Raw genomic sequence first — 25,506 nt, 5'->3', positions numbered from 1 at the left:
TGTTTCTCATACTAATTGCCGCTCTTTATAATTTTGGATCTTAACTTCAATCGCTGCATTCTATCAATATGTTTCTCTTGCAGAGCATGCACACCGCTTCTTTATGAAGTAATCACTCTATATTAACTAATAATTCTTTTGCAGAGCATGCACCGCTTCTTTATGATAATTAAGTCTTCTCCGTATCATCAGCTATTCCCTCCTCAATCATATTTTCGTCTCTATGTAACACATTCATTACTGCCTTAATAATAATTTCTATTGCTTCTTTTTGGATATATTTCCTTAAGAGAATCGCACCATTCATGTTCTGGAGCTGATCTTCTTCTGGATTACTGTCTTCCATTTCATTATGATTGTTGTGCTTTTATTTTTGAGTATCACTTACTTAATCTGTGCTCACATTTTCTGACTTTATCAGTTGTTTGCTTATCACTCTATGAATCACTTTTTTTTTGTTTGCATAATATCACTGCTATATAATTGATCCCTTGCCACCTTATGGATGAAGATTACTTGTTGCATCATGGTATTCACAGATATTTAAAGATGACTGAATACTAATGCTCTTAGACATTACTTCTTGCTAAATACAAATGTGTATCACACATTTCACACACAGTATGACAAAAATCTGCTTCATCAATGATATAGTACTACAATAATCTCTACTGGACACCGTTGACATCAATGACAATCTTTAGAATATCTTTACATAAGTGTCCTTGACATCAATGACAATATTTACATGAGCATGATATATTGAACACACAATTTATGTGGAAATACTTATGGGAGAAGACCAGGGCAAAATAGCTTCTTATATATTAGAAACTTCTCTCACAAATTTGTAAATATTAATTCACTTTAGGCACCAATGCCTTGTTCAATTCGTGAGTGCTTAACCCACAAGAGGCACCAACCCCTCATTCTAATTCATGAGCACTTGCCCTCGAGGAACCAACCCCTCATTCTAACTTCCACCTTAACAACGTTGCTTCTACAACAGATGATGGATGCTTTAATTCTCTTCTTCAAACAGTTTTTACTTGGCCATAAATCTCTACAAAATGGTCACGATCTTCAGCTCAAAATCTGCTATGAACTCATCATATTCTTCTCATCAAATCTGATTTTTTTTATAGCAAATGTGCATTTATTCTTGCCACCAAATCTGCATACCTTCTCCTTTATAGATCTGCCACAAATGATTCACAAATCTGCATAAGATACTATATTAAGGCACTTACACACATCTCATTCATCTCCTTGTATGGTACTCAACATGCCTCTTTACCAAGAGAGGGCGACCCTTACAAATCTGAATTAAATATAACTTCTGTATCTTTCTCACTCTCTTATTCTTCAGACTTCTCAATTCTCATTTGATGTTCCTTTATACCATCAAGTTTATTTATGAAGGGATACATCTCTTCATATTAGTCTTTTCATTAGTCACATCTTCTCCTTGCAAACTAAACCTTTACATCTTAATTGACGTTTCTTTTAAATGAATCACATAATTTGGACAAACAAATTATGCCATAATACAAGATGACTAAAGAACCAGTATATTGAACTTTTCACAACCTGCCGTAACTTGTACTTGGCAATCTCTTTAGAAATTTGTTTGCACATCAATCAAGAAAACACCACCTCACTTAATTGACAACCATTTGCTTAATAACTCTGAATAGTATCTCTGCTAATTTCTGCTATCTAACAGATCACATTTTAGAAATATGTTTCACTCTGTTCAAGGAAACAAATCATATCACTGCATAATATATTGATTAGTGCCACTTCCATTGTCCTTAATGAAGTTGCTTTCATTATCTTTTTTTATTTGGTTCTCTTCTAAGTGCTGCCTTATACAATAATATTATTTACGCCCTTAACAAGGTCGCCGACTCATGTTCTTTGTTTCCAATTAATATAAATTGTCTTCCACATGCTTCATTCTCTCAAACAAGTCGCACCCTCCACAAGTTTATTTTCTGTTCATTTCAATGAATATAATCGACAATTAATCACTGTTGTATGTGTTCCGTTTCTAATCACATTGTAAATCTACTCAACTGCATTTTATCTTTATCTTTGTTTCTTATATTATATTAATCCTCATTGATAACCTCTTGTTGGTATCTGCATCCCTTCATTAACAAAAAAACTGGTCTTCTTATTTCTGTAGATAAACTGATAATGGTGAATTCTGTTCACTGCTTACAATGAAAGAATCGATGCATTATTTCAATCTTCTTTCAAATTCCTTTTTGTCTGTCTTGATTGCTAAACATATCACCACATTTTAGAATCACTACTTATTAATTGTTGTTTTAACCAACTAACAAACAATTATGAGTCGGCCATTATAAGAGAAGCATTTAAACATATAATTAACTACCAAATCAAGTAGGCTATCTTGTTTCATTAAGTCAGGTATGTGTTCATTATTATAGATCGCTGCTTCTCATCTAAATTGCTTTCTTTATAACTTATTTAGGTCCTCAATGTATTCCAAGTCTCTTCTCAAGACATGTCTTATCGTTGCTTATTTATCTCTCTCCAATTGTTGACATCAATGATAATCTTTCTAATCAATCTCCATGGAATGCTCTTGACATCAATGAAAATATTTTCAACACTTACATTGGCCAGGATTTTTTTTGTGGTGGGGAAATGTCATGTTCTTTTCGAATTAAAAATCTTCAAGTTAACAGATTTAATGCAAGAGTTTGTTGGGCTGTATGGAAACACAATCTGCGAACAATGAAATTTATAGTAGACAATAACAATTATCCCACTTCATTCCTCTGTTAGGGATTTAAGAGAGTAAACATGCAAGAGCAGCTCTGCCTGAGGGGAAGGCTCTGTTAGAAGTAGCAACAGCAGGGGGCTGAATCAGTTTGGACCTAACCTTGGAAAACTTTAATTAATGTGCAGAACTAAACCATTAAACCATAGATCAGAATGTAAAACATGTAAGAACAGATCCACAACAAATAACATCAACATTTTTGTCTGGAAACACTGTTAGGGGAAAAATCACAGTGAGCTTGAAACCCATAATGAACTTTACCCTATTAAAAGTATAACTTATTACAACAAGAATTGCACTTGCATTCAAGCACACTGCCTAGAGCTTACTGCTCAAAGAAAGTTCCATTGCCTTAGAATTACAACTGGACAACAATCCAATGGTGGACAACAATCCACAACTTTATGAATTGGCTAGTAGCATTTCCAACATGCATGATCAGTTCTGATGAAGTACATAAGATTCCACTTATACATGGTCACCAATACATGGCTCACATCCTTACACACCACTCACTCTCGCAACTAAAATTGATTCCATTCTTTTAAACAATTCATCAACCTTGTAGAGATAAACAAGGTTGGCCTCACTAAACAACTAATTACAAAATATTTACTTAATATGACTCAATTTACAAGGTGATCCTTTGTATGTCTACTAGTACATAGAAAAGATCGTTAACAACATCCTCAAACGTGCAACAACTCCATAAATCACACCACAATCCATTGGTAAACACTACATCATTAGATCGACCATGAACACTGTTATTCTTGAATGCTTCAATTCTGTCACTCTAGCAACCTGCTCAACAATCCTCATAAGCACACACAAATTCAGTCAGGGACTCACAGCCAAGTCCTTTGTACACCTCTAACTTTGCATCAGCTAACTCTGTCATACTAAAGCTTACCAATCCAAACACTGTCACCCTATCTATTCTTGAACTCTTCTTGAACATAGAATACCAGTCTCTAATAAATCCACCATAGTTATCTCCTACCTTAAACCGATCCTCGGCAATTGATAACTGTGAATGTAGTAGCCACGCTGATCCATTCTTTCCACTTTACATTCCAACAACCTGCCTTTGCAACACTGTCAGAATAGAGACATATGTTGAGATCAATGATAACACATCTCTTAGTTCCTTCACATGAAAGAGGAATGGAGGATCGCATTTGAGGTCTTAAATTATAGATATGTGATTTCTCATCGCTCTGCAATTTCTCTCATCACTACATTGATTCGGGGGAATTCGTCACGGTGAAGAATGTTTTTTAGTGCCTTGTTCTGGTAGTTGAACCTTGAAAGAGTCGTGGCATGACAATTTGTGATCCTTTGGTGGACTAGCCCATACAACTTCCATAGGCCCCTTTTGATAGATGATTGCCTTAAAAGAATCCGTTTCTTTACATTGGCCAAGTCTGTTCCTTGTTTGATCTTTGCATGATTTTTCTTTATAAGGAATTCTTTGATATGATGTTGAACACGTTTGACTGATAGGTTTTTTGACATTGAAAACTGCATGTATAGCATTGTTTTCTTTCTTTTGAATATGAAGCATTATGATTCTAACTCTAAGAATGTTGTAGACAAGCTATAGAGGTGATCTCTGTTTCTCCCATTGTAAAGCTCCATAAAGAGAATGCATGGGGTTGAAAAGGAGACATCTATTTTCCAAGTGGATTTAGACTCATAGAAACACCAACATAATACTTGAAAAACTCATTTGTTGAATAAAGAAAGCATTTTGAGGTTTGTGTAGCCCATGTGAATATTGGCCAAGAGAAATCCCATGGCCAAACTTAGCAATCGTGTTCCTACCATACTTGAAATTCTCAAATATAACTTATTTAGTAGAGCTAAGTGAAGGCTTTAAAGAATGATCTTGGTCTAGGGTTGAGCTTTGCGTGGAGAAAATTCTATGTCCAGGGATATGCAATTGTGTCCTTAGCCATGTGGTCCTCAACAATATGAGAGTAAAGCACTAATAATAATAACACTCTTTTGACAAGAGTTGTTCAGGTCAGTTGGGACAAAAGTGACACCTACTTAAGTGGCACCCACTTCCAAAAGGCCCCTGTTATTAAATAAAACACTCATGAATATTTGGTGCCACTATAGTCCTTTATATTTAATAACATAAAATAATGGTAAAATTAAATCTTTAATTTAAATTTGTTAATAACCTATCATTATTTTACTTAAAACTACTGGACTACATCAAATCTTGAGATAATACCAAAATCTAAATCCATTGACAATACTAAAAGTAACCAGACAACTGGCTTCATCAGTGTCCAAAATTGACTTACTATACCATAAAAACTCAACCATAACTAATATAGAAAAGGATGTTAAGCTCATAATAATTGCTGGAGTTCATCTAAACATCTGATACCACCATTCTTCTGGGCAAACCACCTCCAAAGTTCCCTAACCTTATAACTCACTAGCCTATGGGAGCCCACTAGATAGACTAATGGTCCACGATATTGAACTGGTTATGAAGGGGTGATTACAAATCTCAATCACTCCTCTTGGAGGCACACAAGGAGATTCTTGATCAACACCTTTACCTTGTTACTGGTAAAGCACGGAAGCATAGTTTTGCTTATAATGTGAGTCTTTTTGAATCTTTTTTTGTAATACCATAGCATTCAAATTCAAGTATCATGTTTTGTGTTCTATAACTCTACATAATTGAATAAGCCTGCAAATATAATTAGGATTGAAGTATGAAATCTTATTTCTAATATTGACTCAAAGAACTTGTTCATCAGTCTATGTAGAGTTCTCAACAGTTACAGGTAAAAATAAAGATGAGCTTTTCCAGTAATATGTACATGCAAATTTATATGCCTCTTAACCATTCTTAACCCTACATTTTCTCCCCTAATTTGGGATTAAATAATGAATAACATTATGTCTTTTGTTGGCTTAATTGACTTATAATAGGTTGAAGATGAAAGCTGTGTAGAAGTGACAAGTTTCATTCTTTCTTAATGGTGAAACTGCAGATACAAAGCACATGGAATAAGGTTGGATTCAGGTGACCTTGCATACTTATCTACTTGGGCCCGGAAGTTCTTTTGTCTAATTGAAAAGGAGTTTACTGTTCCTGATTTTGGGAAGATGATAATCACTGCTAGCAATGATATTAATGAGGAAACACTTGATGCATTGAATAAACAGGTGAATTATTTAGAGATCAATTTTTTTCCTTTAAAGTTGGATGTAGTTTTAAAACATTGGGAACTTAGGTTATCTTTTTTTCAGAGTCCAGTTTTTCATCTTTATATTTTTGTTTTTTTGCTTAAATATTTTGGAAAGTGTTATACAAAATTATTCCATTGTTCATCTTCCAATTAAAAACACTTTTGGATAGCATAAACTTTTGCTAACGTATTCTATTATATTTTACAGGGTCATCAGGTAGATGCATTTGGGATTGGTACCCATCTTGTTACTTGCTTTGCTCAACCTGCCCTTGGCTGTGTTTTCAAATTGGTAGAGATAAATGGGCAGCCTCGAATGAAATTATCTGAAGATGTCTCAAAGGTTGAAATCTTGTTTAATGATGCTGATATTTTCAATTAGTCCATAAATGCTTCAAAGTATGAAACTCCAAACAGTTTTTTCCCTGTACAGGTGTCAATTCCCTGCAAAAAACAGTGTTACAGATTGTATGGTAGAGAAGGGTATCCTTTGGTGGATATAATGACTGGAGAGAAGGAACTGCCACCAAAGGTATTTCAGACTAATTTTGGAAGTGACTTATTTGAATTTAAATAGATAGTAGTATAAATTCTCTTTTACAGGCTTCAATGGATTCTATTTTGTTTTTGTAATGAAAAAGATTAAATGTTTCTTAAAGGTGGTTGAACTCATTAATCTGATCATCATGTGAATTCTATGAAACCAATACTGAATCATTGTTCAAAGGAGAGATCCAGTCCATCATAATCCAATCGAGGAATACCACTGCTTAAAACCAAAGCTCTTTGGAATGACAAAGAACACTGCAGTAGATACTAAATTATGAAAAGTCTCCATGATTCGAAGAATCTTACTTTAGATATATTTACTAGGTTATGTCCCATGGAACAAAGAATCTTGCTTGAAATACTTTTACTAGATTTTTTTATGAAAAGGCAGATTCCCAATGTATAAAATCAAGATATCTTTTAAACTCAGCTCTAATCTTCTCTTTCCTCTAGACCTGGCTTTCAAAAAGGGGAATATTGCAAGACCCCCTATGGGATTTTCACCTCAAAATTTTGCACTTTCTTTGAATAATTTTATTGAACAGCTGCTACAAGGAGTTGAATTGGCATTTGAGGAGTGGTTTGTGTGCTATGAATTTATTCTCTCAGCAATTTAAAAAGGAATACATGATTCAGGACAATATTCATGGGGCAGGAGTCTAGATGAACAGATACAAAATTTGTGCCATTAATATCTGATCTGCAATTTTTGACTGATACTTCTGATTCTATTAAAAGTGAGCAGATGAATATTGAAAGTCATAGCGAAAACCAGTCCAAAAGATGCATGTATTTTAATTTTTAGTTCCTACACCTGGAATTGAAACATTCACTTCATACATGAATAATGGAGGATTTTCGTTTTCATATAGCAGCAAAGTGGATGTCAAGCTGCGTATGAAGTGCAGATGAATCACTCAGTAATGTGATCACCCTATCCATGAATTGAGCCTTTAGCTGCCAGGAGAATAAAGTTGTCATTATACAGCAATACTCAATATGATCTTTAAATCATTGTTAAATTTTAGACAGTAAGGAATTTTAACTGTTTATTTCAATTATTATCTTGACATATAATGTCTCTAATGTTGCCAGAAATATAATATTGGAGAATTAGGATGAAAACTGATTTAAGTGTAATAATACTTTCTCACTTGAGGAAGTAAGTAATGCTTCTGCTATATCTTGTACTTGCATTTTTAAAATTTCTGTACTTTCCAAAACTCTCATCAGTTCTAGTTTGGTCAAATTGCCACATCATAAAATATTGGTAGTCTAGACACATTCTTCCATGGATTGCCAAAGGTTATCTTGGATTTCCCTTTGTAATGATCTGGTCTTAATCTGATAAAAAAGAATCCAATCTTGACTGAAGGTATTTTGTCAAAAAGTTGGTATGTATCCCCGAGTCTTAACGTTTGGCACTGTTGTAAGAAATCCAGCTCTAGGGAATACAAAAGTATGACTAATAGACTTTGCAAACAATGTAAAAATACTCAGGAAATGACAGTGCTGATTTGTATTATTCACTCCTACAGCAAGTCTGATACAATGGTATATGTATTTGGAATCATACATGAGTAATAACTAAGTACATTTCAACGTACTGTCTATGTTCACATCTCTACTCAAGTTTGTAAACATAAATAATGATAAATGGAACATGGTTCAGATGTGGGAAGCAGGAAGTCTGTGCTGTGGTCCACGGCAAGCCTCCAAGGGCTGCGATCCTGGAACTGTCAATCTCCAAATGCTACAACACTCACTGCGGTTTACTGGTATCAGCTTCAGCAGAGTAACTATAACCCGTATTCTCCCTGTGAGTGCAGACGCAGATGCTGTAACTAATATCCAGATCCCTAATGTTGCAGACCCTTATGCACCTTGTGGATTATAAATATTCATCATTGGAGGTGACTTGACTTCCACGTAAGCTGGGTATGCAGGTTTTCATAGCCACATTCCCACTCTCCTATACACGATTATGGTTGTCTGCTAATATTGAGTGCCGTCCAAGAATGACAGTCTACTGAAGCATGATACTCACTAGTCACCATAGCTGACTGCCTTCTACTAAACTTCTTTTTTCTGTCAAGCTTTAATCACTCCTAAAACTCCAACATACCACTTACTGACCTGAACGTTTGAGTTACCACTGTAAGTGTCTTCACTTGCTAAATTTTTGTGGTCGAACTTACTCTTCTCATTAACCTTCAATGCATCAACTTGGAAGCTCGATTCTAAAGTGTAATGTGAGATGCTAGGTTTGTGTCTAGACTCACTGTTCTTTCGTAAGGGGTTTTGTCCTTAGGAAATTATCCAGTCACATTAAGCAACTTTTAGGATTTAGAAAATAACATAAATTCTCATGGGTATCAATCTTAATGTAAAAGCTTTCTTTTATTACCTCGAAGTGTGGGGAGAAACAAACCTCTTGACAATGTGGGATAAAAGACTATCTCGTCTTTTAGTCACTTAAGTCATTTTGTCCTGAAGTGACTTTAAACAATAAAGTACTTTATACTTCAACTCCATAAAATAAAGTGACTTTAACCTTAGGATTTCCCATTTAAAATCTCCTCAACTGAAACTAGAACTCCTGTAACTAGTTGGCATCCTAAATCACATGTCGTTAGCCTATCCGGATGGAAAGATAGACCAACTAGGTGCCATTAATGCTAGTGCGAAGGAGGGGACATTATAGTCCTCCCTTCCCAGGATTGGTTGGCCTCAAGCAATCTGAATGTCAGATGCTATAGGATCGACTCGCTTTCCCAAGTGGCATCCTCATAAGGTAAATCTGTAGAAGTTGAGAAATCCAACTTCACAGATCCTCAAGAACATCTGCATGCAAATATCCTGCAATGAAGAGAAGCCAGAAAATGAAAAATCAGAGCTTAGAAGTTCTAAAAAATGTGAGAGCAAAAATGTATTCTAAGTTGTGTAAACAAAAATACAAAAGTTCAACCTTTTAAGGTGAACGAAACCCTAAAGGAAAGAAAGCTAGGTTTGCACATTATAATTAATATAAAATATTAATTATATGCACCTAAGAGAGCTAAAGCAGCTAGAGTAATAAATAACTTACTCTAACACCCCCCCTTAAGCGAAGCTTAGGAGGAAGCTAACCTAGCAAAGCTATGAAAGCAGGAAAAATGGGCCCCGGCAACAAGGCCTGATTAGGTACCCAATACAAGGAAATCTCTATGAACCGGAGACAAAGGAGAAAACCCAGTGGGAAAAACTCCTCTCCAAAAAGAGATAGAACAAACATGCTGAAAAAAAATAACAGAAATTTTATGGCTCAAGAGACTCTCTCAAAACCATAAACAACCCCCCCCATGAGAGAGAGATGAGACAACAAAGCCCCCCCCAGAATGATGAAGTCCCTGTAGAAATAAACGAACCAATGGAACTCCAATGCGGAAGAAATAAGGGCACAGAACAAGGAAACCACTGAATGATAGGAAGGCCTAACTGATGCTCAAAGGAGTAGACATGAGGATCTTGAAAAGGAATCCCCAAAGTAGGTGTGCTGACACTGTCATGAAAGAGGAGATGAACGTCCTCTATGGAATCCGCAACAAGTGCTCCTGAAGGCTCGATGAGTGGAGCTGGAGAGTCCGACAGAGTTGAAGAAGAAAAGACTTCAATGCAATGAGGTGTGGTGATCTCAGGAACAATACAAAGGTTTACGTCACCTGATTGCACCACATGATGCTCTCGCGAAAGAGAAGAAGTATGCTCCGATGATGGAGATGGTGGACCAAAGTGCGAGAAGGTATAGAGATGGGTGGTATGATCAACTGTCCCTGAAGCAATAAGGCCTCCTGTTGCACTATCCCGAATGTAGACTGAATCTGCAGTGAACTCAACTGTCTTCCCTGATCCACTGTGTGTAATTTGATACATCGAGAGAAGGTTTGCAGAGAGAGATGGAACATACAATACATCATGGAATGTGCCATCCTGAATGCGAATTGAACCTTTTTCACAGACAATTAGAGCAGTGTTATTCCCCATGAGAATATGAGGAATCGGAGAAGCCTCAATAGAGGAGAAGACCTCTTGAGAAGATGCCATATGGTGAGAAGCATCTGAATCCAGTATCCAAGGGACCTGGGAAGGGAAGGCAATGGAAGCCCGTAATGCATGACCCTGTCCAAAATCTGGTGAAGATGTCGAAGAGGTGGAAGAAGACTGAAAAGCAGACCCCTGTGAGGTAGAAGAGGATGGGGATGAAATAGAGCTCTTTTGAAGAAGGGCTTGCAAATCTACAATCTGTTTCTCATAGCCATCAAATCTCTTCTGAAAACAATGTGCCTTATCATGAGCTCCTTTCTGACAATAGGAACAAGAAGGAGTCAGTCTTCTTTTTCTCCTTCTTCTTAGAAGAAGAGGATGGATCAGTAGAGTGCTAAGAAGAGGAATCAAATATCTACTTCGGCTTCTACTCCTGTGTATCCTTGGCAAGTAATGCCTGTGATGGTGAACCTGTAAGTGAATCCATCTGAGTGAGCTTGGATTGCTCACGAGTTAACCTGTCACAGAAAATCTCAAAAGAGGGCATCTGATGTTTGTTACCTAAGGCATCCATAGTGGAGTAGAAAGTAGAAGAAAAGATCTGATACTGTCCTCCCAACTTTGAGAGTATCAAAAAAATACACTCATCATCTATTTTGTTTCTACCACATCCCTGCAAAACCGTGCGCAGAGATTTGAACTTCATCAAGAAGTCCTCAATGGTGGGAGAGCTGTCAGGTGTCAAAGAAGTCAACTCTGCATCAAGTTGAAGTGCCCGGAACTCATTCACTTGGCCATACAAAGTTTGAAATTTGAGCCAATAAGCCTGTGGAGTAGTCAAACCATCCAAGTGAAATAACAGACTGTCTAAAATGTTGAGTGCAATCAGTCCCATCGTTTCATCCATTTTGTTCCTGTACTGAAGAACCTCATAAGGGCGCATAAGAACTAGCTGGTTCGCATCGAGGCAGGACCATAAGCCTCTTGACATGAGAAGCCTGGTCATCTGTGTCTTCCAAGTGTGATAGTTGTGCGGCGTGAGCCGGATCACAGAAGGATCCGACATTGAGAGAAAGAAAAGACGGAAGTAGAAGGGTCTGATTTTGAAGCAAATTATAGAATAGAAAATGCTCCCCCCCACAACGAATAAAAAATATCCCCCAAAACCAAAGCAACAACTATGGAAAAACACAAAAACTGAGAAAAGAACCTGGAATTCAGATGCAGAGAAGAGGAAAACAGAAGCCTCTACTTCAACGCCAAATTTGGAAGCTTAAATGAACTCAGAATCACACAAAACTAGAACCATTGTCTCTGTCTTTGAGTTAGCTTTCTGGCGCTTCTTTCGGATCGCAAAAATACGTCCGTATGCTCAAGTTATGAGCAAAAAACCGATTGCAGGTCTCGAAAGACGGGCTTAAATTACAAAGACGGGCTTAAATTTGACGCCTGTATGGCCGTCACCAAGCTGTCGTCGGAAAATTTTCTGGGTTGTCGAAAAAGTTATGTCATCCGCCAGATAGTGACGTCATCAAGCCGAAAAGTGACGTCAGCAGATGCCGAAAAAGTTATCGACAAGTGATGTCAGCGGTCGGTTTCCTGACGTCAGTTGGCGGAGGCAACTGCGGCAGCGGGGGTGGCACCCGGGAGGAGAACCCGGTGTCGCCCTTCGGCGGAGGCGAAGACTGAGTGGCTGGCAGGTGGCGGCGAGGCCCTGGCGTTGTCGCTGGCGCTACGCTGGCTGCGGTTGAGCGCAGGTGGCGCTTGAGCGGGGCCGCGGCGGAGCGGTGGTGGTCGCTGGGTGGCCCTGCATTTTAAAAAATTTTCTTTGCATCTGTACGGCCTCCTGAAGGGGTAAATTATTTTTTCCAGACGCTCAGAGGCCAAAATCAACAAGTTTTTTATGTATTTTGACTGCAAACGGCCTTCTAGATCCAATGGCGGTGTCTGTTTGAGCCCAAAGTGCCCCGAAAATTCGCCCTTCACCCTTTTGAAGAAAAAAACTCCGAAAAAGCTGGGGTTTCTGACTGCGAATCGTGGCTTCGAATCGTGGCTTCGAGAATCTTCAGACAAGGAAGCAGCAGGGAGGCTTTGATACCATGTAGAAGTTGAGAAATCCAACTTCACAGATCCTCAAGAACACCTGCATGCAAATATCCTGCAATGAAGAGAAGCCAGAAAATGAAAAAGCAGAGCTTAGAAGTTCTCAAAAATGTGAGAGCAAAAATGTATTCTAAGTTGTGTAAACAAAAATACAAAAGTTCAACCTTTTAAGGTGAACGAAACCCTAAAGGAAAGAAAGCTAGGTTTGCACATTATAATTAATATAAAATATTAATTATATGCACCTAAGAGAGCTAAAGTACCTAGAGTAATAAATAACTTACTCTAACAAAATCCTTCTAGCGAATTAGATATTCCTTGATGGACCTATTCTGCAGTTTCCTCTCTCTGACCTCTATCACTTTTGCTAGAACCAATACAAGCTTCCCTTCCTCATCGAGCGGGGACAACTTTATGGAAGGTATTGTATGCTAGCCAATGGCTTTCTTAAGACATGAAATGTGAAACACATTATGAATTTCGCTGTCATCAGGTAAATCAAGCTCATAGGCGACCTCAACAACCCTCCTAGTAATGCGATACGGACCAAAAAATTTGGGTTGAAGTTTTTGAGACCCACTCTTCTTCAAGGAATTGTTTGTATGGTTGGAGACAGAGATAAACCACCCAACTCAAAACTCCGCTTAGTTCGCTGTTGATCAACATACATCTTTTGCTGATTCTAGGTCCGTAGAATGTTCTTCCGAAGATATCTAAGGATATCTTGCTGATCCCATATCCAATCCCCTACTAGTGGTGCCCTACTATCCTGCAAAGCCAGGTCTATGAATGACAAGGGCTCGCTGCCCTAGAGAGCACGAAATAAAGACATTTGAATGAACATGTGGTAGGGGGAGTTGTAACAATACTCTCCTAGATACAACCACTTAACCCAAGCTCCCTGGTGTCCTACTAGATAGCTCCGGAGATAACCTTCCACCCATTTGTTAACTATCTCCATCTATCCATCCATCTGGGGGTGATAGCTCGTGCTAGGTGTCAACTCTGTACCAATCAATTTGAATAGTTTTTGCCAAAAAGTGCTAAAGAACTTGCTATCCTTATCGCTCACAATGGTGCAAGAAAGACCATGTAAATGAAAAACCTCCTAAAAGAATAACTCAGCTATCTAAGTGGCTGACCAATTTGCTGCTATGGTGAAGAAGTGAGTGAACTTCATTAACCTATCCACCACTACAAAAATAGAATCCGTGCCCTGCACCTTAGGCAACCCTGTAATAAAATCCATGGAAATACTCTCCCATTTCTGCGTTGGAATGGGGAGAGGCTATAATTACCTAGCTAGAAACACATGCTCTGACTTGTTCTGCTGACAAGTCTGACACTCCCTGATATGCTGGAGGACATCGTCCTTGACGCCCTTCTATGAAAATCTTTCCTTGACCTGTCTATAGGTTTTGAAGAACCTCGGGTGACTAGCTGATGGTGCATCATGTAGAGTTTCCATAATTTTACCTTTGAGTTTAGACCCTGGTATGAGGTAAATCCGATCCTTGTACAAAATCACATCATCTATTACCTTATACTTGTTGTCCTGAAGCTATCTGTCCATAATCTGACATGCTTGAGTATTCTTAGAATACTCAACCAGCAACTAAGACTTCCAATCTGTTGAAATCTCAAAAATAGCACAAGATTTCGCTACTGAGGGTCTTCTGGAAAGTGCATCAGCAACTACATTGTTCTTTCCTTTTATGTACTCAATGTCGAAATCATAAGCCTGAATTTCGCTGACCCACTTGTGCTGCCTTTCATTAAGATCCTTCTGCTCTAAGAAGTAGCACAAACTATTGTGATCTGTTCTAATTGTGAATTTGCCCCCCACTAGGTACTGTCTGAACTTGGCTAAAGCATGCATAATAGCCAACATCTCCTTATCATAAGTGGAGTACAATCTCTCGCCATCCTTGACCTTTCTACTCTCATAAGCAATTGGATGCCTATCCTGCATGAGAATTGTGCTAATACCACTCCCTAAAGCGTCACATTCCAGAACAACAGGTCGAGAGGAATCAGGCAGTGCCAAGACTGGGCATGTGCTCATCACCTGCTTGAGCCTATCAAAGGTCTCCTCTACCTCAATTGTCCATCTAAAAGCCTCTTTTTGTGTGAGGTCAATGAGGGGAGCCACTATATGAGAGAAACCTCTAGCAAACCTCCTGCAGTAAGAGCAAAGACCCATGAATCCTCTCAAGTTTGATACGTTCCTTGGTGGTGGCCAATCTAGTATTGCATGAATCTTCTCTTGATGTACCTTCACCCCATCACCACCAATCATGTGACTAAGGTAAATAATATTAGTCAACCTGAACTCACTCTTGGACTCGTTAGCAAACAACAAGTGCTCCTCCATGATACTAAGTATTTCATTTAGATGCTGCAAGTGCTCCTCCCAAGTTCTGCTAAAAATCAGTATATCATTAAAAAATACTAATACGCTCTTCCGCAGCTACTTTCAAAAGATGTGGTTCATACAACACTAAAATGTAGCTAGTGCATTAGTGAGTCGAAATGGCATAACCAAGAACTTGTAGTTGTTTACTGTATGGGGTAAATAGTTTAATGCATATAGACAATAGACAAGAACATGTAACACAGCAGTACTTTTATTATTCGCATATATGTTGAAGAGATTACATAGTGCTTCCAATGATGATTACAATGATGATCTCGGATGGTGTACATATACCTTACCGAAGAACCTTCCCGAAGGGGCCCATAGGCTACATAACAATTACCGACTACATGCTAATCTACCCATCGGTTGTTTTATAATTTTACCGACAACATCATCCCCCCAAAAAGAAAAGTTGTCTCCGGACGACAATTTAACAAAACTCAAAATTGCACAAATAATTACATCAAAACATAGATACTAGGCAGGGGGATGGGTCCTTGGCGTGGTAGGTGTTCGTGCTCTCAGTTCACTCAGCTCAACCCGTAGCTTGTAGACCTGCTCCTTTCGAACCTTCAATTCGGCTTCTACTTCCATCTGAAGCTCCAGAGCTGACTGCATCATACCAACAATCTCTCCTAATTCCTTTTCTTTCTCATTTGCTAGCTTCTCTTTCTCTGCTGCCAATTGCTATAACTGACTTTGTTTTTCTATCAAGGCTGCCCTCTCGGATTCCCAGGCCGCCCTTTCCGCAGCTAACTTGGCAACTGACTCCTCCTAAGCCCTCTCAACTTCTGCCTAATTTGCCTAGCTCCTTCAAAGGGTGTAATATGCCTCTGTGTATATCTGCACAACCTCCGTCTACGTTTGGCCTGTTGTGCCAAAATTAAATTCTCTTGTGCGGTGCGTATTTCATCTTTTTCCTTATTCTTATTTTTGTTCACCTGATTCGGCATTAATCTTCATTCCTCTGCCTTCGTTCCAGGTCCGTTGGGCAACGAAACCAAATGTTTACCATATGGGGTAAATAGTTTAATGCATACAAACAATAGACAAGAAGAGTAACACAATAGTACTCCTTTTATTATTCGCATATATGCCGAAGAGATTACATAGTGCTTCCAATGATGATTACAACGATGATCTTGGATGGTGTACATATACCTTATCGAAGAACCTTCCTAAAGGGGCCCGTTGGCTACATAACAATTATTGACTACATGCTAATCTACTCGTCGGCTGTTTTATAATTTTATCGTTAACAGTAGTGACCATAGTGACATTGGAAGGCTGCCTTATGCACATCCTTCTCGTGAACCCGTATCTGATGGTACCCCAATCTAAAATCTATCTTTGAGAAGTAAAACGCCCCATGTAACTCATCCAATAGCTCATCAATGCGAGGGATTGGGTATCTGTTCTTGATGGTCCTCTCGTTGAGAGCACGGTAATCAATACACATGTGTAGAGTGCCATCCCCCTCCACCAATACAATTGAAGAAGCAAGGGGACTGGTGCTAGGTCTGATGTGTCCCATGTCTAGAAGTTCCTTAATCGTCTTTTCTATCTCCTTGTAATGCCTGGGATGACGATAAGGTGTCGTGATGACGGGTTTGACATCCTCCTCCAACTCGATGATATGCTCAAATCCTCTATTTGGGGGAATACCTGGAGGTATGTCGTCAAAAATCCTCTATTGCTAATCAAGCACTGGCTAAATGTCAATATGAAGTTTCTGTCCTGAGTCTAAGGTAGCCTTAGAGGAAATGAAATACTGTCCTGCCCACTCCATATCATCATGCTTCATAATAGCCTCCATCCTGTGGGCTGAAATCAACATGGGTTCACGCTCTAGCATAGCCTTGAGGATAACCTGTCGGCCATCTTGTAAGAACTCCAATTGCATCTTCTTGTGATTAACCATATATCTGCCTATGGTTTGTAACCACTGTCTCCCCAACATGGCATCTGGTCCATCTAAATCCACCACATAAAAATCTTTCTCAAGAAGGAAATCATCAAAATGAATCGTAAGTCTGGACACCTTCCTTGTGCATCTCAATCTTTCACCTCTTACCACTCTAACCTCAAACTCAGGTATGTTGTAATGTCTCCTCTTTAGTTCGACATGATATTGATCATGGATTTTGCCTATTCCAGACTCTCGTAGGCAAATGGTGTGGAGAGAGAGTCAATTCTGCGGATTAGATGGTCATATCTTGCTCTTGAAGAAGTGTTAAGAGGTTATATTTTATTATTATGTGTTATTGGGGCCTACATGTTATAATTTTAAGTTGAGTTGCAATTTTTATTTTATAAAATTACTTTATTATAAAAAGTGCATTATAATGAGATTTTATAAAGGATGTTTCTAGAAGTTCTAGCAACTTTTTAGAAAAGTGAATAAATAGAGGGCTGGGCCTCTCATTTTGGACATGCTTGGATTTGAGATTTCTTCTACTTCTTCCATTGTGGAGCAAATTTGTAGTCTCTTGGGTCTGCAAATTATTTGATCTTTGGGAACGAATCACTCCCTTGGATTGGCGACTTTGAGGGTGTGAAATATCACCTGAATTGTTGCATTTGAGGAGTTGGTAATTCAGCCATCTCATTTGAACTTCATTGAGATTCAGTTATAAGGGTTTTCTTTGGTTGGAATAAGGGTTTCAGTTGTGCCTTAGCATTTGTGGATTGATTAACAGGGTTTGTAGACACAGTTGTGCATTATTTTCAGACTGCCAGTCCAGGGTTTGGACCCACGTTTTTGCTCATAACTCCTAATTGGCTTGACGGATGAATTTCATATTTTAGGGGGTTATTCAGCAACCCTAGGCGCCCAGATTTATTTCTTTTGGAGTGACAAGAAACGCTGCAATATTTTTATCTAGCAGCCGTACCAGGCCGTACTTGTACGGCCCTGTCAGTTGGGCAGCAGCAACAATTTTGTGAGTTGGTTTGGGGCAGATTGTGAGGTCTTCATGTGGCATTAATTCAGCATTCATATCCGGCAAAATTGGAGCTATTCCAGAATTGCATTGGACTTCATATTTGAGTTTCATATTGTCATCTATCTCTTAGATTGGTAGTGTTATCTGGAATTGTTGTTCATACATTATTGGCATCATATATTGAGGTTTCGTTGTACAACAATTAGTAATATTGCAGCCTTATTCGGTTACATGCCAACTGTTTGACAAAATTCCTAAGTCCGGTTTGAGGGTTTCAGTGGCCTTTATAGTAAGGGTCATTACATATGTTGTCACTCTGTAACTTCCTCTTGGTAACTCATTGTGAGTTTATGAAGTTATGTGAGGCACCTGTATCCAAGAGACATAAAATTCCTTTCAAACGAAAGGGGTGTCCCGTGGGATTGCTAGAAAGTGATGCTATGATAGAAGGCTGCCCTTGGGTGCCTTCTTCCTCTCTCTAGGTGGTCAATCCTTGTTCTCTTCCTCATCACTGTCATCAACATCGCTGCCCTCTAGCTGCTCATCCTCCTCCTCTGAAAGTACCTCTACATAATGTATCTTGCCTTTGCCAAGGCATCTATGATCCGAAGTCCATGACTCTCTACAAGTGAAGCATAGCTTCTTCCTTCTGAGTTCATTCGGTGTCTCAAAGTCCATCCTGGGAGGTGTAGTCTTATGTTGGTTTTTTTTCTTTTGGAATGAAGTGGACCCCTTATACGTTTTCTTGGGAGGCTGTAATATTGAAGAGGGTGATTCTAGATCGTGTACAATCTTAATAGCATCATCCAAAGTGTTTGGTTTAAGTACCTTAACCAAATCTCTGTACCTATCCTGTAAACCCTCGATGAACAACATTACCTTAAGCTGTTTTGACATATCTAGAACCATCATTGAGATCCACTGGAATTCATCAATGAAATCATCCAGAGATCCACCCTGTCGTGACTATGTCAAATTTCTGTAATAAACCTCAATATCTTTCGCGTCAAAACGAGTAATCAACTTAGAGTTGAAATACTTGTAGGATGTGATAAGACCATGATCCTAGGTAACCAACCTGTGATGCCACCAATCATATGCCTCTCTCTCTCTAAATGCATTGTAGCAAATAAGATGGCTTTTGTCTCTGACATAGCTTTAAGTGTTAGGTAAGTGTCTAGCTTGTGAATCCAAGCTCTCGCAGATGTCTTACTACCATTAGAAGTAGGGAGAGAGAGTTTGTTCATAGCATGCTTTAAGTCCCTGTTTGGTGCTCTGGGTCTCCTATCTTGCTGCTGTCTTTCTGACTCTCTTTTTTGATTTAAGTATTGAATAAAAGTCATACTCTGTTTAATTGGATCAGGGAACAATTCCCACTCATCGAACATTGCCATAACATTGTCTGGTAGTAAGTTTGGTGTCGCTGGTGGTGCTAACTCTTCCTCTGTATTAAAAACTGGCAATTAAAGGCCTGTCAATGTTTTGCGTGGGAGCCCTAATAGCTCGGGGTGATCCCGCTATATTACTACTTCCACTGTGATGGCTCAAGGCTCTCCTGTTAATAGGGGCTAATTGTTATATATTAGTTGCAAGGTGCTGAAGTGCATCAGCTATGTTATTCTGCCCATCTCTAATAGTGCGCAATGTTTCCTTTCTCGATCCAATTCAGCTTCATTATGTGCCATTTGAATATTGTTTGCTTGTTCTACTTGTTCAATTTGATCAACCTGTTTAGTCTGTTTAGCTTGTTCACTTGTTCCAAAAATCAACTTCTCATCCACTGAATAACTATCCTCAATGTCAATCTGCTTGGAAGACCCTCCTTGTTCCGGTTGGAGGTGACTAAATTTATAAGATTTCTTCCTCATACTCCGCTGTAATTTTATTTCTTGTTTATCCCACAAGATGACAGGACTTATAGCTCTAATACCACTGTAATGATCTGGTCTTAATTTGATAAAAAAGAATGCAATGTTGACTGAAGGTATTTTGTCAAACAGTTGGTATGTATCCCCGGGTCTTAACGTTTGGCACTGTTGTAAGAAATCCAGCTCTATGGAATACAGAAATATAACTAATAGACTTTGCAAACAATATAAAAATACTCAGGAAATAACAGTGCTGATTTATATTATTCACTCCTACAACAAGTCTGATACAATGGTATATGTATTTGGAATCATACATGAGTAATAACTAAGTACATTTCAACATACTGTCTATGTTCACGTCTCTACTCAAGTTTGTAAACATAAATAATGATAAATGGAACCTGGTTCAGATGTGGGAAGCTGGAAGTCCATGCTGTGGTCCACGGCCTGCCTCCAAGGGCTACAATCCTGGAACTGTCAATCTCCAAATGCTCCAACACTCAATGCAGTTTACTGGTATCAGCTTCAGCAGAGTAATTATAACCCGTATCCTCCCTGTGAGTGCAGATGCAGATGCCATAACTAATATCCAGATCCCTAACGTTGCTGACCCTTATGCACCTTGCGGATTATAGTGTGTAATCGCTAACTATAATGTGCATCACTGGAGGTGACTCGACTTCCATGTAAGCTAGGTATGCAGGTTTTCACAGCCATGTTCCCACTCTCCTACACACGGTTATGGTTGTTTGCTAATATTGAGCACTGTCCAAGAATGACAGTCTACTGAAGCACAATACTCACTAGTCACTATAGCCGACTGCCTTCTTCTAAACTTCTTTCTGCCATCAAGCTTTAATCACTCCTAAAACTCCAACATACCACTTTCTGACCTGAACGTGTGAGTTACCACTGTAAGTGTCTTCACTTGCTAAATTTCTATCTCTGAACTTCCTCTTCTCATAAACCTTCAATGCATCAACTTGGAAGTTCAATTCTAAAGTGTAATGTGAGGTGCTAGGTTTGCATCTAGACTCACTGTTCTTCTGTAAGGGGTTTCGTCCTTAGGAAATTATCCAGTCACATTAAGTAACTTTTAGGATTTAGAAAATAACATAAATTCTCATGGGTGTCAATCCCAATGTAAAAGCTTTCTTTTATAACTTCGAAGTGTGAGGAGAAACAAACCTCTTAGCAATGTGGGATAAACGACTATTTCATCTTTTAGTCACTTAAGTCACTTTATACTTCAACTCGATGAAATAAAGTAACTTTAACCTTAGGATTTCCCATTTAAAATCTCCTCAACTCAAACCAAAACTCTTGTGACTGGCTGGTATCCTAAATCACATGCCATTAGCCTATCTGGATGGAAAGATAGACCAACTAGGTGCCATTAATGCTAGCGCGGAGAAGGGGACATTACACCCTTAGCCATGTAAAGAAACCATTCTCAGTGCTCCCAATAATCTCTAATTCATTTTTAAATTGCTTATCCATTCAATGCTAATTTATTAAGCTGTTGCTTTTGAGGTTCTTCATCAAGTCTCATGGTGAACTTGTTCCTAACATGGACATTACATTCACAATGAGCAATGTACATTCAATTCTTTGTTTTGCGTATTCAGTCATACTTTGACTTCACCATCTTTTTCAAACAGCTCCATGGCCACAAATCGTAAGAAGCCAATATTTTCTTGCCTTCTTATAGATCGTAAGTTATATATCCTGGAAACTTTGATTTTGATGTGTCCATAATATTTCAAACTTGTTCGCCTGTTGATCTTCATTTTTTACCAGGTAAACACACATGTGGCATTCTTCAATCCTTTATGGAATTACCAAACATTGCCACATTGCTCAGTTAACTGTCCCTGCAGCAGAATGATAATGCCCCAGGCCACACCTATAGTATTGTTGTGAGCAGTAGTATCTCCTCTAACAGGAAGAATTTTGTCTGCCACATGTTTCATATAATAGCAGGAACAGAGATGGTGCTAGAAATAGTCAATCAACTTGAAGAGTGAAATCACTCTTATGACTTGCAGGTGACACTTGCACTCTCTTGTAGGGAAATTTGTAGCCCCAGAAATTCTTTATAAGCTGTTGTAGATGACTTGTAGTCTTATTGCAAGTGCCCTATCAACTTTATTATAGGTGAACTTGTCACATGGCCCTATTGGTGCACTCAAACTGGTCTTTTTGGATCATTTGACTATACAATTTTGTATCTAGAATCCTTATTCATGCTTATAAATATCATCTTGTTGGACAGCAACATTCTTTTCTTTAAGAAGGTTAGAGGATACATTAAAGTGAGGTCTCTTTGAATCTTAGCAATTCTGCTCTCTAGAAGTTTCTTTCATTAAATCAAATTCTTAAAGATTCGATGTTTTGAATCCTTTAGCCGAAGTTTTTAGATCTTATAATTTATTGCTGAAGATGTACTTTTACAACCATGTTAATGGAGAGAGAGCTAGGATTGATTAACAACCCTTTTCAGATTTGGGTGCTCCATCCAGTTTATTTTCTAACCTAAATGTTATTATTTGAGGAAACTTTTCCTTGCCAATGAGCATTGAAATGGGCCAACAACCTAATCCGGCTTCTAGTAGAACCTCCAAACTAGTGCAATATCCTTTTCTAGGGAAGATATCAAGTCCAAGAATCTATCAATTTTAGCTGCAATGTGTTCTTTGCCCCTTTTCAGCATCGTCCAACTAAATCAACCATTGTGCCATATGAAATCTCATAGATCAATTTCCTTGAGGAATGACATGAAGCTATCAATTTCCTTCTTTCTCTGGATATGACCATTCTTTGAGGAGTCAACTTGGTATTTAGATCTCTCTCTATAATCCACCTAGAGCCCTCAATATCATTCATTAGATTTGAATTTGAAGACAACATCTATCTCTGTCTTGCTAACCCTGAGGACCATAAATACTGATAATGAGAACATTAAACTTAGGAATAATTGGGCAGGCCCTCCATGAGTTTGATGCTTGAATCTCAAACACTAAAGGTTCCCTCAAAAAAGAGCTAAGGGCATGGAAATCTTAAGCATTATCCATTTTGGTTTCTTGAGGCAAGTCACTATCTAGATTTTATTTATCCAATAGTTACCAGAGGGCTCTTCTCTTAAAGAAGGGGTCAACTCTCCAAATATTCTAGGAGAGATAATGAAACTTGAGATCTTATGGTGCCCACCAAGATCTCCTGAAATTGAGATCTTTATCTCCATTGGTCTTGGCTGTCTATGGAGGTGGAAACACCCAAATAAGAAATTGATTATGACAAGCCCATTAAAAACCACCCCAACCTTTTTTATGGTCTATTGTGTGTAGGTTTGGAGGGAGCTCACACTGAGTAAGCTTTCAAAATCTTATCGGTTTCTGGGTGATCTTTCTCTTTTTTCCTTTTCATTTCTCTATTTAGTTTCTTTTTAATATCAAATAGTTAATAGTAATACACTTCACTCTCTTTCCTTTTGGTGTTTTCTGTCAGAATCTGTGTATGGTTGGTACAAAGTTTTCTTGTGATAGTCTTGATTTCTTTTCATATGGGACAATAACATGCCACGATGTCGCTTGCACATGGCATAAACGTCTGTGACAAAGAGCTTGTCCAACTGTCCAGATTGTTTCTATTGTCTGCATGTTCAGTTTCTGGAGTACTCAAAATTTAATTTTGTCACATGTTGAAAATATAAACAGAAACTTACAAGATCTCCTTGATTAAAATTGATAATTTCATAATTAATTGGATAAACTCGAAGGTTGTGAATCTGTGATTACCTCTGGTTTATCTTGAGTATATAGTTGGAAGTTGATCTCATGAAGGATAGTTATCCTTTCGCAGCAGTTCATTATTTCTATTCTACAATCATAAGGCGAGTCCATGCTGGAAAAGCTACATGACTGTGGTTTCTGATTGAACATTGCTCTAGATTTCAAGAATCATGTTTGCAAATTAAGCACTGTTTCAAATGTGTTAGTCATCATTTTTCCATTAAAGTTTGCATTGAACAAGTTTTAACTGGGCTCCTTGCTTTGCTTTATTTACATCCAACTTCTATTTTCTTCAGGGTATGATTATTGTCGTAATTTTATTAGCACATGTTCAATGTATATTCATTTATTAAGAGAATTCAACCTTATTTTCTTACCTTCATTAATTTCTTTTATTGGCCAGGAAGGAGAGCGGCTTCTGTGTAGACATCCATTCAGTGAATCAAAACGAGCATATGTTGTGCCGCAACAAGTAGAGGAACTCTATAAATGTTACTGGCCTGGAGCTTCAGGCAAGTATTGCGCTTCTTTTTACATTTTTAATTAATCAATTATGCCTTATACCTGCTATTTGTCTATGTTTCGTTCCTGTAGTGTCAATTAGAGAATATTGTAAAATATGATAAACCCAAGTTCAATTAATAGACCACCAATTTCTCTATTAAATGCTAGGTATAAATAACCTCAGCCTCTATCAAATTGTGTGCAACAAACTGATGGAGAACTCAGAAAATAGACTTGAACAAACTATTAACATAATATGAAAACAAACAATAACAGAGTAAAAACAAACAAACTATCTATGTGGAGTAAATGATAGAATATCCAACATTCCCCCCTTATTATACTGTTTCTTTAAAGTACTAATAAGAGAATCTCAAAAAATTTTGAACTTGACACATGCAAGAGGTTTGGTGAAGACATCAGCACATTGTTTCTAAGTTGAGCAGAATTGGAGTTGAATGTTGTCATATCCTGCCTAAGGTTAGGGATTAATAAATAGAAAACAGAATTATGAATAAAATGGAACTCGGAATCAAGGAAATAAAAGTAAAATACACATAATAATAATCAAACAGGCCTTTAAGGGTTATGGCCAACTCAACAAAAGTAGCAATGACAAATCGTTTATTAATCAAAATTAGTGACCTTAATAAGATAGGGCCAACTTGAAAAGTACTATGGTTTTTTGAATAGTTGCCACCAGTGAGCATGATATAAGGTGCAATAAATGTGGAATAACGGGAGGGAGATAGAAGGATCGAATAGCAGATAAGTAGAGGAAAACCTTTAAGGCAGTAGGCAATATGTAATGTCCCCATTTTTGCTAGCATCAAAGTTTGATAGATTAGCCTGCTGTTGTGATCCTTGTAGGCTAATTATTGTGGATAGAGGGTCTTCCGAGGTAGAGGCTTGGCTATGAGAGGGTCTTGTCTTCTTCACGGTTCAGTGTGTTCCAGTTTGGTCTTTGTTTGACTCAGATTGGACTTTGTTTGGGTTTAGTTTCATGCACCTACCATATATGGAAAGTCTGGTGATGATTGAGAGGGACTGTTTCTTTTTTAGTAAAGTGCATTTAATCATGTGGGGAAATAATAGGCGCGACTCCTGTTTCAGACAACATATTTAAAGGATAAGTATTTTGGGAGTTATTATTATTTTAGTGGCCAAATTATGATCAAATTATTAAATGCAAGCTTCTAATTGAGAGGTGTATTGATGAAGGCTCTTTCATGAAAAGTGTGAGGAAGAAACCGAGTTGCATT

At 38.1% G+C, this 25,506-nt stretch overlaps 1 protein-coding gene across 7 annotated transcripts in view; it reads left to right on the top strand.

Moving 5' to 3' along the window:
- LOC149532341 (nicotinate phosphoribosyltransferase 1-like) overlaps window positions 1-25,506 on the top strand; it is a 199,517-nt gene that overhangs the window by 153,323 nt on the left and 20,688 nt on the right. For all 7 annotated transcript variants that reach the window (XM_089807210.1, XM_089807211.1, XM_089807215.1 and 4 more), the window contains 4 exons: window positions 5,842-6,016; window positions 6,248-6,382; window positions 6,473-6,571; window positions 24,144-24,252. In XM_089807210.1, the coding sequence (XP_089663336.1) occupies window positions 5,842-6,016; window positions 6,248-6,382; window positions 6,473-6,571; window positions 24,144-24,252 (518 nt within the window). The remainder of the gene's footprint in view (window positions 1-5,841; window positions 6,017-6,247; window positions 6,383-6,472; window positions 6,572-24,143; window positions 24,253-25,506) is intronic.

This window comes from Cupressus sempervirens, chromosome 10 (genome assembly GCF_028749045.1).
Source record: "Cupressus sempervirens isolate cs-2001-9-10 chromosome 10, ASM2874904v1, whole genome shotgun sequence".
NCBI lineage: Eukaryota > Viridiplantae > Streptophyta > Pinopsida > Cupressales > Cupressaceae > Cupressus > Cupressus sempervirens.
Note: the sequence above shows the minus strand (reverse complement) of the source record. Positions and strands in the feature narration are given on the sequence as shown.